This window comes from Clinocottus analis, unplaced genomic scaffold (assembly GCF_023055335.1).
Source record: "Clinocottus analis isolate CAN_PGR_092001 unplaced genomic scaffold, fCliAna1.0.p SCAF_21, whole genome shotgun sequence".
Taxonomy (NCBI): Eukaryota; Metazoa; Chordata; class Actinopteri; order Perciformes; family Cottidae; genus Clinocottus; species Clinocottus analis.
This window is the reverse complement of record NW_027175943.1, coordinates 873,671-891,722: the sequence shown is the minus strand read 5'-3', so window position 1 is coordinate 891,722 and position 18,052 is coordinate 873,671. Positions and strand designations below refer to the sequence as shown.

The 18,052-nt window shown below is 46.2% G+C and overlaps 1 protein-coding gene across 2 annotated transcripts; it reads left to right on the top strand.

Moving 5' to 3' along the window:
* Positions 1–545: 545 nt before the first annotated feature.
* Positions 546–17,830, top strand: LOC137792651 (FH2 domain-containing protein 1-like). Of its 2 annotated transcripts, XM_068588399.1 has the most exons (14): positions 546–653; positions 9,416–9,771; positions 10,081–10,236; positions 10,451–10,512; positions 11,280–11,382; positions 11,487–11,572; positions 12,105–12,205; positions 12,535–12,605; positions 12,870–12,977; positions 13,308–13,378; positions 13,466–13,583; positions 13,677–13,841; positions 14,150–14,245; positions 14,342–17,830. In XM_068588399.1, exons 2-14 carry the CDS (start codon positions 9,520–9,522, stop codon positions 16,520–16,522), a joined length of 3,570 nt encoding a protein of 1,189 aa, XP_068444500.1. In that variant the 5' UTR covers positions 546–653; positions 9,416–9,519; the 3' UTR covers positions 16,523–17,830. The 2 variants fall into 2 exon arrangements, with proteins under 2 accessions (XP_068444500.1, XP_068444498.1); XM_068588397.1 differs by having other exon boundaries at positions 13,308–13,583.
* Positions 17,831–18,052: the final 222 nt, after the last annotated feature.

Below are 18,052 nucleotides of genomic sequence, written 5' to 3'. Positions count from 1 at the left end.
TACTTGGAACAGAGTATTTCTAGAGTGTATTGCTACGTTTACTGACGTAAAATACCCGAGTACACATAAGGGTACTTTTACTTTATTTACTTTGTATGTACTGGCAGTACTTAAAGGGTTGAAGTAGTACTTTTACAACATTGCAGTAGTACTTCTACGGCAGTAAATTTGTTTATTGATCATATTTTGAGTTTTTATGGATGTGGAGGAAACCTGTGTGTGTGTGTGTGTGTGTGTGCGTGTGTGTGTGTGTGTGTGTGTGTGTGTGTGTGTGTGTGTGTGTGTGTGTGTGTGTGTGTAGAAGACTGACTGGTTATTTTGCCAAGGGCGGGGCTGGTACAGCTTATCTGGGCACCACACACACGACACTGTGCGCGCGTGCGTGTTTGATCTGAAGGTGGATGATCCCGCGTCTTCTCTTCCACCTGAGTGATCACGCATGCGCAGACCGCCTCGCCTCTCCCTCTCCCGCACACACACGCACGCGCACACAGCCGGTGTCAGTGTCTCGGCCGCTCGCGTCGCGCGCGCTGCCTGTGGATGCCAACCGGCGTCACGCGGAAACCGTAAGTCTTGTTTTTCCGTAGAATTGGACCTTTTCTCCGCGGGGTTCGGCGCAGGAGGGTCCGCGCCGCCGCAGCCGCTCAGTCCCGGTAAGTTTACAGCGACATTGCAGAGGTTACAGCGGCTCCGTGGGCTCCTGGAGCCCGGCTGGCTCCGGGCTGACAGTCGCTCCACGTTAGTGGCTGAACTCCGCGCGCTCACATGCTGGTTAACGCGGCGGCTCCTCACCGCACCAGACTCCGGCCACGTTTCCACATATTCTCGCAGTGCACTCCGCAGCAGCCTCGGTCACGTCCCTCTGGGGGTCATATGGTCGAGTCCCCCCTGGAGAGGGGATCGGCACTCAAAGTGACTTTATTGTGTCACATGGTCTGTAATATTCCCATGATTACATCATAATTTACTGTACATTTGAGTTTATGTTGAATACATTTACGCTCACGTATTCATGTTTCCTGCAGTGTGATATTATGTATTTCATGTATTTCCTATGATATGTATAATTTATGTTGATACACAGGATCTAGTTGATTTATCTTTTTTTTTTACCTAAAATATCCAACTAGAGTTACTGACTATCTGCTTTATATGAATCACTCAATTATCATCATTATTAATAATATTAATACAAACACACTTTCTGCTGTTCTTCTGTAGTTTGACTCATTTTCAACATTTCTTCTGGAATCTTCTTTAAGTCTCAATTAAAGGAGGTCTCACTGATTATTGATTATTAATATTGACATTAGCCGACAATCTTATACCGCCATGAGAGGATGAAAAGTGCAAAAATATTTACATTTGATCAGCTGGAACTGGTGAATTTTTGCTATTTTTGTGTGACTTTAATCACTAAAATCAATTAATCGATCATCAGAATCACATTTTATTCTTGTTTTTAAACATGTGTTTGTCTTTTTGTTGCTTTCATTTGATAGATAAAGTCACAAGTAATACACTCTCTCTCACACACACACACACACACACACACACACACACACACACACACACACACACACACACACACACACACACACACACACATTTATGCAGCCCAAGCATCTCTTCTCTGTTCCCTCCTCCACCAGACTCCATTCAGAAAAGCATTGATTTAAGCTCGTGCCGCTCGCTGGCTCGCTGTCACAATCTTTTTCGTGACTTGACCTTTGACCTTTCCTGTATTGTGCTCTTCCAATGAATTCTGCAAAAGTGTAATCCACTTCACTGCTTTTATTCTTGACTAACATGTTGTCTTTCACTGCTTTCACTGCAGTATTGACTCAGGAGCTCTTGTGTGTTAACAAACACGCGAGTCCTGAGGGGATTTGAACCTTCGGGCGGCTTCACTTCACGAGTCACTGTGACATCACAGCTTTGTGATCGCTCACACAGAACTGCAATACCTATTTTCCAGGTGATTTCCTCATTTCTTGAGTGCATCTTTGTCTCTTCATCACCTGTGTAGTGAGTCCAGTGAAGCCACCGGAGAGACCGGTTTGACTGCAGCTCTGAAGCTTTGAAGCTTTGAAGCTCTGAAGCGACCGGTGGTTGTAACAGGTAGCGAGCAGCAGGTGACGTGTTACTTCCTGCTGCTCGCTACCTGTACTCTTTATATTCTGTATTCTCTCTCCAACATGGCTCCTGGCCACCAGACTTCATGCAGTTTTTGGCTAAATTATGGAGAGAGAACTGAAAACACTTTATTTATTTGTGTGTCTCTACAGGACATTTTTGGGAACATCTTTTTTTTTTGTGTCTTTTTTTTTTTTTGCCCGCTCTGTCGCCGTGGCAACCCCAGTGACGAGCGGCGACGCTCATCCAGACCATAAAACGCTGAAGTTATTGTCTCGCGAACAAAAGAGACGACGCTCAGAGAGAAACTAGTGTAGTCTCTGAAAAACAAACCGGTTGTGTGTCTTTATGCTAATTTAGTTAAAGAAGAAGTCCTCATCGACGTGGGGGGTCCTCACTTCACCCCAATGACCATCACAACACACACACACACACACACACACACACACACACACACACACACATGTTGTTGTTGTCTGGTAAACAAGACGGAGGCCTTCAGCTCCTCCAGGACTTCCATGGTGACGGAGACTCTGTGTCTCTGGATGAACTTTAAAAGAGTTTCTGAGGCTTCATGGACGCTCTGGTTAATTATTGATTAATTATTGGCAGATTATTGGTTCAATAACTGGTGAAATCTTGCCATTTATGAAATGGTTTCTTCCTGGGTATCTTGTTGGATGGTTTGTTAGTAGCCGGTTGTTTCTGGGAAGATTGTGTGACGATTTCTTCGATATTTCCTTGTATATTTCTGCTAGATTGTTGAATTATTTCTTGTATATTAATTGGTAAATCATAAGTAGATTATAAGATGGTGTCTTATACTATTTTGGGTGATTTCTGGGTAGAAGTTTGGACGTTTGACCTGATTTAAAAACATCCTCACTGGATATGAACTCTCGTTTCTGGGAATAATTGTTGGCATTTTGGAAAAAATCAACATTTTTGAGCTGTTTTCAGGACAATGAAACCAACCCAGAGCACCACGAAACCATAAAAACACAACTTCTGGTGAAATACCGTAAAAGTCGGGTTACAAGACGCTACTACCCCGCTGTAGCAAGCTAGCGCTGCTGCTAGCTCCCCGCTGTAGCAAGCTAGCGCTGCTGTTAGCTCCCCACTGTAGCAAGCTAGCGCTGCTGTTAGCTCCCCACTGTAGCAACCTAGCGCTGCTGCTAGCTCCCCGCTGTAGCAAGCTAGCGCTGCTGTTAGCTCCCCGCTGTAGCAAGCTAGCGCTGCTGCTAGCTCCCCGATGATTGGTCCTCACGGCCACGGGGATCGAACCCACGGTGCTCTGCAGTGCATGTTATGACAAGCGACAGCTGCCAAGCGCCAAGAGGCGTTCTGGTAATTGACGCAGGTGCAGTCGAGAACATGGGTGTGTTGGTAATTAGGTGGATTCTAACAATGCATCGTTCTCTTATCGGAGAGCCTGTTGAAACGTGCGCTAATGAACGCTGAGCGGTAACACATGGGGCGTGAGACGTCTATTAAACACTTTGGTAAAATATTTGTAAAGTGAGCTTTGGTATTTTTTTATTGTAATGTCTTATTGATTCAAAGTTGAGCACAAGTTCAACCTACAAATCTACACAGAACATACCAAGAAAACCCCAAGAAAACATTCAATAATCTACACAAAACATACAACAAATATCCAAGAAACCGTCTAATAATCTACTCAGGAATGACCAATAGATACCAACCAACCATGCAAGAAGACCTCAGAAACTAAACTATTTCCAGAAAAGTGTTCGAGTATGAAAATGGGATATTTACATTTGATTAGCTGGATAATCTGTGAATTTCTGCCATCGTTTTTCCTTCATCCTCAAACAACAGAAACGACACATTCTTCAGAAGAAGTCTCTGTATTTTCTTTCAGGGTTTTTTGGTGTTGTAGTCTATTTGGATCCAAAGAGCTCTCGTTTATTGATTACTATTGATTTATTGGGTCGCGTGGACTGGAATAGTTTAATAGTTTCTGTAAGATTTAAAGTAGTTGCAGGATAATTTCCTCGTAGAAAAGTTCTGGCGCCATTTTACCTCCTGATACCTGAACTTAGGTATCGGCCTAAAAGTTAGAAACTCATCGCCTTTTTTTTTTACTGGGAGGCTGTTCCCATATCAAATATTTCCAAATAGCTGATATTTCGCTCGCTCTAGCTAAAGTACACTCTCTGCTAGCACCTGCCAGAGTCGCAGTATCGACCGGGTCAATGAGCCGGTGCGTAGACTCGCGATAGACGATCCAGCGCTTCAGGCCCGATTGAGGGGTTTCAGATGCTGCTGTGTCTTAGTTGTGTTTGTGAGTTAGATTTTGGCCGATTTCTGGAGTGTTTCTGTCCAACATTTGTTTGTTTCCTCGGTAAACAGGGTCTGGGATGCATCTTTAGACGTTTCATACCTCTGATCCTAAAAAGTTCGGAACCTTTTTTTACGATAATCGCCCCGTTTGACAAAACAGTCTTTTGGGCGTTTAATTGGAGCCGTTCTTGGGTCTTTATTCCTCTTGCCTCTGAATAGCTTCAGGGCGGCTTCTGGAGGGTTTTTCTTGTGCAGTTTTCAGTGATTTATTTTCTCTTTTCTGGATATCTGGAACCCTGAAGCTCAGCTGCTGTAATCCTCAACGCGAGACGTTCGGGAGATCCGTCTCCGCTGGAGGGGAAGTGTGGGAAGCTGATCTGTCAGACTGCTGAGCAGCAACCAGCAGAGAGGGAGGCAGAATATTTAAAGCCCGATGTGACTCACGAGTCTGGAGCCGTTTTCCTCCTCGACGGTCCGACTTCTCCACCGGCGTCGCCGCGATGCTGTCGGGGCGTCGACCTGAACAGACGTGGTTAAAAATAGTGTTTTCTCTCTGATGAGCTGCTTGGTGCTTTTTCTATTCGCTGTTTTTAACACCAGTGACTCATGTGTTGTTTGCTTTAATTGCACTTAAAGTTGCAATTAAAGCCGTATACACATGTTTTCATCCCTTTTCACAATGCACGCTATTAAAGGAGGTAATGTCCTTATGATCGACATAATGGAAAGACATTTTAAATAACGTGTAATCAAAGAGCTCAAAGACCTAAATTATTTTGGACGTAAGTCTTCATTACAGAGTTCAATCATCGGCCAAATCCTGAGCAAATTAATTGATATTACACCTAAAAAAACATAAGATCCCAAGGAAACTTTGACTTCAAAACCCTTTTGAGGACTTTCTTCTTACAGAAAAGGCTTTCTGGTCATGAATTGTTGTATTTTTTCAATATATTATACTATACCATTTACAGTATTTCGATACTTTCAGGAAATACATTATTCTTTTAACTCGTCTGTCTTCTTTCCTTCAGCAAACCAACACTTATTTTGTCCCCCGGGTCACCATCTTGGATTTAAAGCTTTCACATTAGTTTCATATTAAAATGCCAGAGACAGTTTGGAAAAGGAAAGGACGGCAGGAAGAAGGATGACGGGCGGCTGCTGGCAGTGAGCTGGCGTCCTGCTGGTTCCTCTCAGAGAGCAGACGTCCACTCCCTGCTGTGTTTGGGCTTGTTTTGAGTCCACCAGCAGCTCTTTGTTCTGTTTAATTGAGTTGAAGGTGGTTCACCTGCGACCGGGACACACCTGATATACCGCTGAGTCACCTGGCAATTTCAGCATGTGGCAGTTTTGTGAGGTGTAATTTAAAAAGATTAGGATTCGTTACCATTTTAGATTCATTACCATTATTTAAAAAACTTTTTTTTTGTGTAGAAATCTTAAAATCATGGAATTTTATAATGTCTTTCCCCTTAAATTGGAAATAATATATATATTTAATGTTATTGTAGTTGTATAACTACACTAATTGTTGGCGTTGAGCCTTCAGTAACGAGTATTTCGGCTGATAAAAACATATTGTGGATTTTGGAAATGATTACATTTATCTCTTTCTTCAGTAAATGTCATCTTTTGGAGTTCAGAACGCTCAATTTTAATATAAATATAGCTTGATCTTTATTTGCAACAGTGCAGAAATGCCCCTCGATCACAATGAGAAGGGAAAAAAGCCGTGCAGCATTCAAGTGTTGATTTATCATGATGGAAAATACCAAAAAGCAGCAACGTGCTGGTTGGTAAATGATTGCCGGTCCTTCACGTCGGTTATGAATCACAAAGATAAACCAGTTCTGTTGCCACCGTCCAGACGAAGAGACGTTCATCCTCCTGTTCCATTAAAGTTAAACGCAGCCCCACCTGCAGCAATACAGTCTCATGTAATGACGTATTAAACACGGATACATAATGAGTACTTTCCCTGTGATACTCCGAGTACTTTCAGGTGTACAACCTCTTCTTTCACCTGCAGGTGATCCGCGTTTCATTTATCATCTCGCACAATAATATCCTGTGGCATGTGTCATCGGAGGTCACGTTGTTTGTTCAGTGAAAGGTGTGTGTGTGTGCGTGTGTGTGACTGCATGTGTGTGTGTGCGTGTGCGACAAAAGAAGAGGTCAAATGAATTTGTATTTTGTGTAAATATTTGTCAGTGTGGTTATTTCTCAAACAGGTTTGAAGTGACTTTGTGTGTGTGTGTGTGTGTGTGTGTGTGTGTACATACACACTTTACCCGGCCGCCATGTTGGCCACTTCCATTGACCGTTGCCACGGCAACCAGCGACTCCCAATCGAGGTTGCGTCACACCTGTGATTTGCTCATTTTTCTCATTGTTATCTTGTAATTGTCAAAATTCAAGCTGTTTTTTTTTAAAAATTAAAAGCCAAAAGATTTGTCAATAAGAAACAGTATAGTTGAATTTAAATGTATATATTAATATACATATAACTCATCTCAGTTAAATGGTCATTTGATCGTGATTTTTACATCTGTAGCTTTGGTTTGTGTAAAGGTGGCTCGTTCCCTCCCTGAACGTCTCATTATTATAATTACTGCTTTCATGGTGTTAATTTACAATCCTGTTCCACCACATCTGTGTTTATTTAACTTGATGTCAAGACACTCTGACTCTGGTGAGCAGTTTGTCACAGGAGCCGTTTGAGTCGTTAAAGGAGCCGTTTGAGTCATTTGAGTCGTTAAAGGAGTCATTTGAGCCGTTTGAGTCGTTAAAGGAGTTGTTTGAGTCGTTTGAGTCATGAGAGAGGAGTCGTTTGAGTCATTAAAGGAGTCGTTTGAGTCGTTAAACGAGTCGTTTGAGTCATTTGAGTCGTTTGAGTCGTTAAAGGAGTTGTTTGAGTCATTAAACGAGTCGTTTGAGTCGTTAAAGGAGTCGTTTGAGTCATTAAAGGAGTCGTTTGAGTCATTAAACGAGTCGTTTGAGTCGTTAGAGAGGAGTTGTTTGAGTCGTTTGAGTCGTTATAGGAGCCGTTTGAGTCATTTGAGTCGTTTGAGTCGTTTGAGTCGTTTGAGTCATTAGAGAGGAGTCGTTTGAGTCGTTATAGGAGCCGTTTGAGTCGTTTGAGTCGTTTGAGTCATTAGAGAGGAGTCGTTTGAGTCGTTTGAGTCGTTTGAGTCGTTTGAGTCCTTCTAGGAATCATCTGAGGACAAACCTCTCTGGTCTCAGTATTTAGGTCGCTGTACGTGAGCGGAGAGGATCCGTTTGTTTGGAGCTTCAGAACCGGGTCGGCTCAGAAAAGCTAAACCGTCACAGAGCTCCGTTCACTGGATCACTGTCACTGCTCATTTCCCAGCATGCATCTGTAACTGAGACACCCGAAGGTGTCGGCTGAGAGTCGTGACAGGAGCATCTGGAGCTGATGTGAAAACTCGCAGTACAACTAACGGTTCCACGTGAATACACAGCGGTGAAGTAGTACTATGATCCTTTACTCAGGTACAAGTACCCTTATCAACATGTACAAATACTCCATTTAAAGTAAAAGTCCTTTTATAAACCAAATTTACTGAAAGTATAAAAAGTACAAGCAGAAAATCACTATCACTAGAACAATAGTAGAATCAGCGGAGTACTACAAATATATTTTGGTAGTACAGTACTGAGTAATAGTAAAAGCCACAGTGACGTATAGTAGTAGTACTAGTCGTAATAAAACTCTACATTTTACTTGCGGTTTCTGGATCAAAACGCGTGCCGAATTTCTCAGCGGACAAAACACATTTAAAATAAATGTTGAGTCACTTTCACGAATCACTCTAATTGTGCCCATGAGCAAGGCAGCTTCATTTCACTCTTTTTTTAAATGGAGTTTGGTGGATTATGCAACATTTCCCCATTAAACAAGAGAAATGGATCAGCAGCAATCAGGTCGGGACCAAAAAGATTATTACAGCAGCAGCTCATTACTACACACACACACAGACACACAGACACACAGACACACACACACACACAGACACGCACACACGCACACACACACACACACACACACACACACACACACACACACACACAGAAACACACCCTCATGATTTTGGTAGGAAGTTTGATGGAAGAAATCATGCGATCAAACTGAGATGTGACATTAAGTTATGTAACACACACACACACACACACACACACACACACACACACACACACACACACACACACACACATCTTTAATTCATCAGGATGTGTACATCTTTGTCGACATGTCTCCAGAGCTTCACACGGGGGATTCCGAATATTGTGCGTGTGTGTGTGTGAAATAATTTAGCAGTGTATGACTGTAGTGGGAATGTGGGTCATAAATGGACTTCCTGGTCTTCTGTTCAGCGCAGTGAGCGATCAGAAGAACTGCTCACACACCTGCATGTGGTCTGGGGCACGCCTGCACACAACAGTTTGTGGTCTGGGGCACGCCTGCACACATATTCCTTCATCACCGACACTCGTAACACCGAAGACGTACCGTTTTGTCTCCTTGAAGCACAAACATGCATCAATCTGCAAATAAAACTCTATTATCTAACATGCATTGTGGGAGATGTAGTCTAAGGTCGCTGTACACTGTAAAGCCGCAGAGACTTTCAATTTAAGTATGTCTTTCAAGCTGTCGAGGGCCACATAAAATGACCTGGTGGTCCCTGAGTTTGATGCCTATGATACAGACTAAACTAACGCTGTAAAGGTTCTGGTTCATTTTGACGAACATTTCTCAATTTTTTTCAAAAATTTTCTTCACAAACCAAAAAATGACATGAAATCTGCATTTTATGGGCTAGCAGTTTCCATCCATTTCCAGTCTCTATGCTAAGCTAAGCTAGCTAACAGCTTTGTATTTAGTGTGCAGACGTTCTGTCCCTTTTTTAAATACTCAAAGTTCTTCTCACTTTGTTTCCATCCCCAGAGTTCTCGTCTCCTGACCTTTGACCCCTTGCGCGACCTTCCCGATGTTCCTAAAGCGATGACCCGCCTTCACCGTGGCCGTCATGGCCGCCGCTCACCGAGGTGATGGGCAGCGTCTCCCCGGCCAATGAGAGGGAGGCAGTCTTCCTCCAGCTGGAGGGCGAGCGGGATGAACCTCCTGCTCGCCCTCCAGCAACGCCGGCTCCTCCACCTCCTCCACCTCCTCCTCCTCCCCCTCCTCCTCCTCCACCTCTCCCTCCCCCTCCTCCTCCTCTGAAGCTAGGAGACCCTGTAGGAGGCGTGACGAAGAAGAGGAGGGTGAGGAGTTTCTTTTGGAAAACGATACCAGAGGATCAGGTGAGGTCACGTGTTATATTATAACATACATGTATTGTGCTATTTATTTATTTATTTATTTGTGGAAACGTTGCATCCTTCACCAAACTCTATTTATAAAACGGAATATTTAACACTGCCTTGCTCATGGGCAGAATAGAGTGGTTGGTGGACTGTGACTAAATACCTGTTTAGCATCTTTAGGGTCTGCTGAGGCCTTCTGCACACGTCTGTGTATTATATATATGTGATATACATGTGATATATATATGTTATGTATGTATTGATTGTGTGTGTGTGTGTGTGTGTGTGTGTGTGTGTGTGCTGCAGGTCAAGGGGCGGAGCAACCTGTGGACTCAGGGCCGTGTGCAGCAGCAGTTCCAGATCGACGTCCAGACCATCGAGGAGCTGTTTGGTCAGAACGCCAAGGCCACGCCCACAAGGGGCGGGACCACCAGGAGCTCATTCAGAGAGGCCAAAGAGGAGGTGTGTGTGAGTGTGTGTGTGCGTGTGTGTGAGTGTCTCTGTGTGTACGTGTCTGTGTGTGTGTGTGTTTTCCTAGTTTCCACCTGGGCTCCGACCTCAAACTGACACCTGCTCACCTTTACCTCTCTCTCTCCTGTCCTCCTCTCCTCCCTCTCTCCTCCTCTCCTCCCTCTCTCTCTCCTCTCCTCTCCTCCTCTCCTCCCTCTCCCTCCAGGTCTCCATCCTCGACTCTAAACGAGGGATGAACATCGGGATTTTCCTCAAACAGTTCAGGAGGTAAATCTCTTTTTCACCTGAAGCTGATGATGAAAGTTTGTTTTCAAATGAAGAGACAAAAGTTAATGAAATGAAAACAGACGACGGATCTGAACGTCTCCTGTGAGTGACAGCTGACAGGGTGTGTGTGTGTGTGTGTGTGTGTGTGTGTGTGTGTGTGTGTGTGTGTGTGTGTGTGTGTGTTCTCGCCCTCATCCCAGGGTGTTGTGGGTAAACATGAGCGGTGATGCCGGCATGTTATGAGGGAATTCATTAACATGCAACTGTTTCCAGGTCACATGAGAGGACGGCCCTCCATATATATGTATATATATATATTTATATATATATTACAAACTACAAAGAGACACATAATTAGCATAAAGAGACACTAAACAAAATGCTGTAAATCAGATGAATGACTTCAACGTCGGTGGTTCAGTATCATGCAGAAAGTCCAACGTGTCCTGAATGTGTTGCTTTCCAAACACACACAGACGTAGAGGTATGAGGGAGGCTGAGGGTCATAGAGCACCTGTACACCTGTACGTATAACCTGTAACCTCCTGTTTATGTAACATATGACCTCCTGTATATATAATGTACTGTACTTATAACCTCCTGTATATATAATGTACTGGATGTATAACACCTGTATAATATAACCTTCTGTACATGTGAAAAAATTGAAAAATCAACCATCACAATATCTGAGCACTGTTGGCTCGTCATAATAAAACGTAGTAATCATCATTATCCTCCTCTTCCTCTTCTTCCTCCTCCTGCAGGCCCAATCAGACGATAGTAGACGATATTCACCACGGCAACAGTGAGCCGTACGGGGCGGAGCCTCTGAGAGAGCTGCTGAAGATGCTGCCGGAGGCCGAGGAGGTAACACACACACACACGCACACACACACACACACGCACACACACACACACTTTAATGTCATCGCGGTGGCCTCGTCCTCTTCCTCACGGTGGCTCTCCTGCAGGTGAAGAAGCTGAGGTCGTACCACGGCGACATCGCTAAGCTCTCATTGGCCGACTCCTTCGTGTACCTGCTGATCCAGCTGCCCAGGTGAAGCCTCTGGAGGATAAATACATGTTGTTTAACAATTTAACTGCATCTAAGTTGTACTGTTGAATATTTTACATGAATTTTACCTGATTTAAAAACAATTAAGCTTTTTTCTCACGTCCAATTATTTCTTATTGGTTGTGTGTGAAAGCGTGAGGGTTCACACAAAAACATGTTTTATTTGATTTATTTCTTTTTGTTCTAACAAAAAGAAAATTGTTTTACATGTCCAAAAATATTTTTAAAATATTTAAACATTTGGAAATATTAAAATAAAAATAAAGATTTTTTAAATATATTTTTTAAAATATATTTAAAAAAAACATTTTAACATTTTTTTTAATATTAAAAAGATTAATTAAAAAAAATTAAATATTAAAAACATAAATAAACATAATACAAGAAACAAGGAATTTCATGTAATTGTATTTTTTTTTTAAATTGAAAAATGTGTGTTTTTGTATTGAATAAGTTCAAACAGCCTCACATTAAATGTCGCCTCACTGACTGATGTTGTGTGTTGACTCCTCAGCTACGCGGTGCGCATTGAGTCCATGCTGCTGAAGGAGGAGTTCCCCGCAGCCTGTGAGGTCATCCAGCGAGACATCAGCATCCTCCACGCCGCCACCAGAGGTGCCGACTGTTTTCATGAAGCTTCCTGTTCTTTGGCCATTCTCAACATTGAATTTGAGCAAAGCGACAATCAGACGTTCGGAGTTTGCGGTTGTGTCTCCATACTTGTTATTTCTGTGCAAAGTGAGACTCGGGCGTCGTTAACACCTGCAGCCAATCAAACGCTCACACGCAGACTCACACCAGCTATTCTGAGCCGAGTGTGTGAACCTGATGACTCTGCCGGCGACACGCTCTCACCTCCTGGATGCTGAGCCGCTCGCTTCCTCGCCTTTAATCTCCTGTTGGTTTGTTTTGAGCTGCGACTGAAGAACTTCTTCCTCCTGCAGAGCTGATGAGCTGCGAGGAACTCCACGCGGTTCTGCACCTGGTGCTGCAGGCGGGGAACCTGCTGAACGCGGTGAGGACCTCCACGCACGCTGGAGTGCACGCTGGAGTGCACGCTGGAGTGCACGCTGGAGTGCACGCTGGAGTGCACGCTGGAGTGCACGCTGCTTTATGAACACTGGAGTGCATTTGTGTTGTTTGTAGTCTTTGTAGTTGTTTTGTGTTTCTTTGTTATTCATATCTCTCTGTGGTTGTCCTTTTTGTAGCTTGTTGCGATTGTGTCTAATTGTGTGTGTGTGTGTGTGTGTGTGTGTGTGTGTGTGTGTGTGTGTTGCAGGGAGGTTATGCAGGAAACGCGGTGGGTTTCAAGCTGTCGTCCCTTCTGTCTCTGGCTGACACTAAAGCCAACAAACCGGGCATGAACCTACTGCACTTCGTCGCTCTGGTCAGTAACCTGAGTGTGTGTGTGTGTGTGTGTGTGTGTGTGTGTGTTGTATTTTTATTTAATTCAATTTACTTGTTTATTTACCGTGAAAGGTGCACGGCTTGAAGCTAATTTACATCCGTAGTGGACAGGAAACGGAGAACAACATCTCTATCTTTGTGAGGACCTAAAAGGACATGTTGAGGGCCGGTTAACGTTTTGAAGCCTGTGATTCAGGTTCAGGTTCAGGTTCAGGTTTAAGTTCAGGTTCAGGTTCAAGTTTGGGGCGATGAGGCTCCTCCAGTGGTGGAGGAAGTCCTCTCTCATTGTGCTCTTTCTCCTCTCCTCCAGGAAGCCCAGAAGAAAGACACAAAGCTGTTGGAGTTCCCCTTGAAGTTGAATCACGTGCAGCCTGCCTCCAAGTCAGACATCTTGTTTTTGCACCTACTAAAGACTACATTTCCCATCAGCCCCCTCCCGTCAGCTTCACGGGTTGTTTTTGTTCGTAGGATCTCGTTGGAGACGCTGGACGCTGAGCTGCAGTGGCAGACGTCTCACACGAGCTCAGTGGAGGAGAACGTGAAGAGAGACACGGCGCTGCTGCAGCAGCTGGACGGCTTCCTGCAGGTAGAACCCCGAGACCCTGACGGGCCGCGCTGCTGCATTGTGTGTTAGTACTTGTGTGTTCACGCCCCGCCGTGTGTTGTGTTTGCGTCCCAGTCGGCCACGGCGGCGCTGTGCGCGCTGCGCGGCAGCCGGCAGCAGCTGAAGAAGGACGGCAGCGAGCTGATCGACTTCTTCTGTGAAGACAGAGAGACGTTCAGGCTGGACGACTGTTTCAGCATCTTCAACACTTTCTGCTGCAGGTTCAGCGCGGCGGTCAAGGTAAACAACAACAACTACAACAGCGTAAAGAACAACAACGTAAAGAACAAACGTATAGAACAATAAATGTAAACAACAAAAACGTAAAGAACAATGTAAACAACTTTTATATAAACTCTTCTTATATTTTGTTTGTCAAAAAATAAACTGAAAAAAAAAATAACTAAAGCTGTCGGGTAAAAGTAGTGGACTAGAAGTAAAAAGTGGCGTAAAACGTAAATACTCCAGTAAAGTACTTTGTATTTAAGTACAGTGAATGTGGCCTTGTAGTCGTCCATGTGGTAATAATTCAGACTTCTCCTCTGCAGGAGAACGCGGAGCGGGAGGTGAAGGAGGAGTCACGCCGCCGGCGTTTACAGGAGCTGGAGGAGCAGAAGAGGCACTCGTGGTCCGGCAGCCAGGAGGTGAGAGGTCAAGAGGTCAAGAGGTCAAAAGAGAACCAAACTCGCTGACGCGCAAACCGGGCGACGAGTGATGGTGTGCGTTTCTGCCGTTTTCAGGTCGACGGGGCGGTCGGGTTGCGCTGCCGCAGCGAGGCGGACATGGCGGCCGCCGTGTCGGTGCACGACGACGCCCGGCTGCTGACGGAGCTCCTGTCGCCCAAGTTCGCCCCTCACTCGCTCTTCAGCAACTCTCTGGGACGCCAGCGGAGCCAGCGGCGCTCCAGGAACTCTTCGTTCGCCGGCGGCGACCGCGAACTGAGCCCGCTCCTGGGGTCGGCGGCGCCTTTTCTATCGGCCTCTGCCGATCGCAGGAGTCCGGGACTCTCCGCTCACGCCGGACCGCCGAGTCCAACGGTCCCAGCGTTCGGCTTCCCCCAAAACCAGCAGCCTCGAGCGGGTCAGGCGGCACCGCGATCCCCTTCCTCCCCTCATAAGACTGCTTCGGGCGCACTAAACCACACTTACCTCAGCAACGATGCTAAAAATGCTACCGATCTCGTGATCACGGTCACACCTACCTCTGATGCCAACCAGCAGTCCGACCACAACAACAACGACGGCCGAGACCGACTCGCCGCCGGGGAACTCGCCAGAGTGAACAAAGCTGAGAGGGAATTTAGTGGAAAGATGCTTTTTGAGAAATGCACATTGGTGCCTGAGCTAAAAGGGTTCGACGAGGTCGGCGGCCGCCGCAAAGGGCCTCACGGCGCTCGGCATTGGCGCCAGGACCGAGAGGCCGAGACGCAGGATAGTGCGGAAAGAAAAGAGGAAGACGAGGGATGCGAGGAACAGGCGGCCGCATGGTGCGTGACGGGCGTGTGCGAGGCCACCGGCGAGCCCGCGAACGCCGACGATGCCCCCGCGAGAGCCGAGCGCGACCGTCGGGGAGCCTCCTCCGACCCGGCCAATCGCAAGCCTTCAGAGCCTCAGCCGGCCAACGAGAAGCCAGTGCCTGAACCCATCAGCAGCCAACCGGTGCCTGTCTCCCGCCGCGACGACCAGTCGCACCCCGCCTCCTCCCCCAGGTGGCGCCCGGCAGCCAACGGGGCCAAAGGAATGACCAATCAGAGGGAAGGAGCGGCAAAGGGCTCCGCCAATGAGAAGAAGGACGCGAGGCCGGAACAATCAACAGGCGACAGGAACAGAAACAAATCTGCCTCCTGTCGCCCAGAGGCAGCTTCTTCCACGAATGGAAAGACGGGATCCGCAAATTCGTCCAAGTCGACAATCAAGAACCTCGCTACCTCGAAGACTCGACCGGTTGGGACAAAACCCAGCGCTGCCGCATCCCCTTCCGCATCCGCATCTCCTGCGGCATCCGCCGCCGCCAACAAGATCAAGCCTGTCCGCACCCTCACGAACTCCGAGAACCAGAGCCTGCGGCGCGTCGTGCCCATCTCCCGGACCAGCCGAGGCGCTCCGGCTCCGGGCAAACATCCCGAGAATCCTCCCGGCCACCAGCAGCGGCGCTTCTCCTCTGCCGTCGCGGCGGCGGCGCCCGCCGGTATGGCCGCCCTCAACCTCCTTGGCCGCGCCACTTCCCTCCGACGGGGGGAGCGGTCGTCGACCGCTCCGTCGTCCCGCCGATCCAGCGTCCACAACACGCCGCCGGACCCCAAGGATCCGAGGAGGGACCAGAAGGTTCCTGGTCCTCGCGAGCAGAACCAGGACGCGCAGAGGAGGCCGTCCGTCCGAAAGCCTTTCGCTAAACCCAAATCGCCGCCGGAGGAGAAGATGTGTCGCTCCACGCTGCGGTCGCTCTCTCAAGGCGGCGGCGGAGGAGGCGGCAGCGTTAGCGCTCCTGTTACTCCTGCCCACAAAGCCGGCACCCCTTCGGCATCGCCGCTTCCTGGTTTCGCCCAATGCACTGCCTCTTCTTCTTTCAGACGAACCCACACCCTCACTCCGCCTTCTCCCTCTCCCGCTTCACCCCACCCTGGCTCCTCCCTTAAACTCTCCCCCAAGACCTCCTCCATTTCTCCTCCCAGCAACACCTCCTCGCCTTTCACCCGAACCGGCTCCCTGAGAGTCCCCTCCACCTCCAAGTCCTCCACCCTCAAACCTTCCTCCTCCTCCTCGCTGAGGAGGTCTCAGAGCATCAGGGCGCCTCCTCGCTCGCCGCTCCACGACCTGCCGGCTCCCCCTAAAGGCCACCGGCGGAACGACAGCGGCAGCTTCTCCGACAAGTCGGCTCTCTCCAGGGACTCGGGAAAGTCCGCCAGGCCGGGCTGGAGATAACAGGAGGAACCTGAGGCCGCATTCCAACACAAAGTCTAAGCGGCTCCTACTCCTTCCTTCTTTACTCGGAGGTAAAGGTCACATTCCAACATGAAGAACAGACTTTTATTCATGTCGGAAGAAAGGAAAATCAAAAGCCTCCAGTTCGGCTGGAGGTCACAGCCTGAAGCGCAGACGCTGTCCAGATGAATCTGTCCCCTTCGCATTAAAACTCAAGCTGGTGGTAGAAGGATGCGATCCATTTTGAAGCACTACATGATGTCAACTCAAAGGGACAGTGTGACTGTATGAGCTACTTCTCCACAGTCGGTGATTCTCTAAGGTAGATGATGTTTGGAGGAACAGAACAATGTTTTGCTTTAAAACATATTTTAGAGTTTGCTTTTTTGTATATTTTCACCGCTTTACCTTCCCACCGCGTTAGCTTAAAACCCACCAGACTCCATTGACAAAAACTGTAATTTAACCCCTCTTAACACAGCAGCTGCTGTTGTACCGCTGCATGGATCGGTTTGTTTGTTTGCATTGTTATGTCACTTTCTGTGTTTTTAAAGGGTTCCTTCTAATGCAGCAAAGTCACACAACAACAGCAACGAGCTAGCAGATGGAGGTCTGCTCTTGTGTTCGGAGAGGTTAAATCGATGTTTTTGTCCATGGAGTCTGGTTGGAGGAGGGCATGGACGTCGGCTTCAGTTCTGTTTTGCAGCAAGTGCTGTCCGACTGTGAGGTAGAGGTGAAAACTAAATGAAAATGGAGAAGTAACTCATCACAGCTATCCCGTTTTTAAAAGATGAAGGACGTTCTCGCATTGCCAAATGCTTATTTGCACTCTGACGTGTATAAACGCATCAACGCTGCCTTCCGTCCTGGCGAGTAATGCATCGACCCAGCAGCTGCACAAACTGTTGTTTTTCATCCTCAAAAGAATAAAGCATCAAAAAGTAAAGGAGATTTGTTCAAGAAAAGATAAAGGAAGCAAATAAATGTGTTGATTCCATGATTTCTTCACTTTTTCTGGTGATTTTTAACGCTTCTGATAAACAACAACAACTTCATGTTATGTCTTAACTTTTGATTGTGCCTGATTACAATAGAAATTATATTCTTTAGATATAAACAATAGATCCATAAATCACAGTCCTGAAATTTAAAGACGAGGAGACATTTTAAACGTCTCAGAAGTGCCAAGTTTGCTCATCGGAGGATATTTGTATGTTTGTTTCTCTATTTATGTACGTATGATGTCAATATTTGATATTTGTATGAAAATATATACAATCTACTGAATAAAAAAAAATTATTACTCCACGCTTTATTTCTGTTCACCTCTTTGTTTTCTTCTGCAGTTTTCTGTGAAATGAAACATTTGTGTTTTGTCTGAAGAGACGAAGGATAAAGATAAAAATATAAAATAATGTTGAAGTTAATAACCACATAAATAAGCAGAGCAATAAAATGCTAAAAAAAAACACAAAAGTACATTTTTAATACCACACTGAAAGAAATTATACTTTGGACTTACCTAAAAAA

Coding starts and splice junctions, on each gene's coding strand:
- LOC137792651 (XM_068588397.1), top strand. CDS start 9,520: ATGGGCAGCGTCTCCCCGGCCAATGAGAGGGAGGCAGTCTTCCTCCAG. Junction 10,513..11,279: donor TTCCTCAAACAGTTCAGGAG/GTAAATCTCTTT, acceptor CTCCTCCTGCAG/GCCCAATCAGACGATAGTAG. Junction 12,978..13,307: donor TACTGCACTTCGTCGCTCTG/GTCAGTAACCTG, acceptor CCTCTCCTCCAG/GAAGCCCAGAAGAAAGACAC.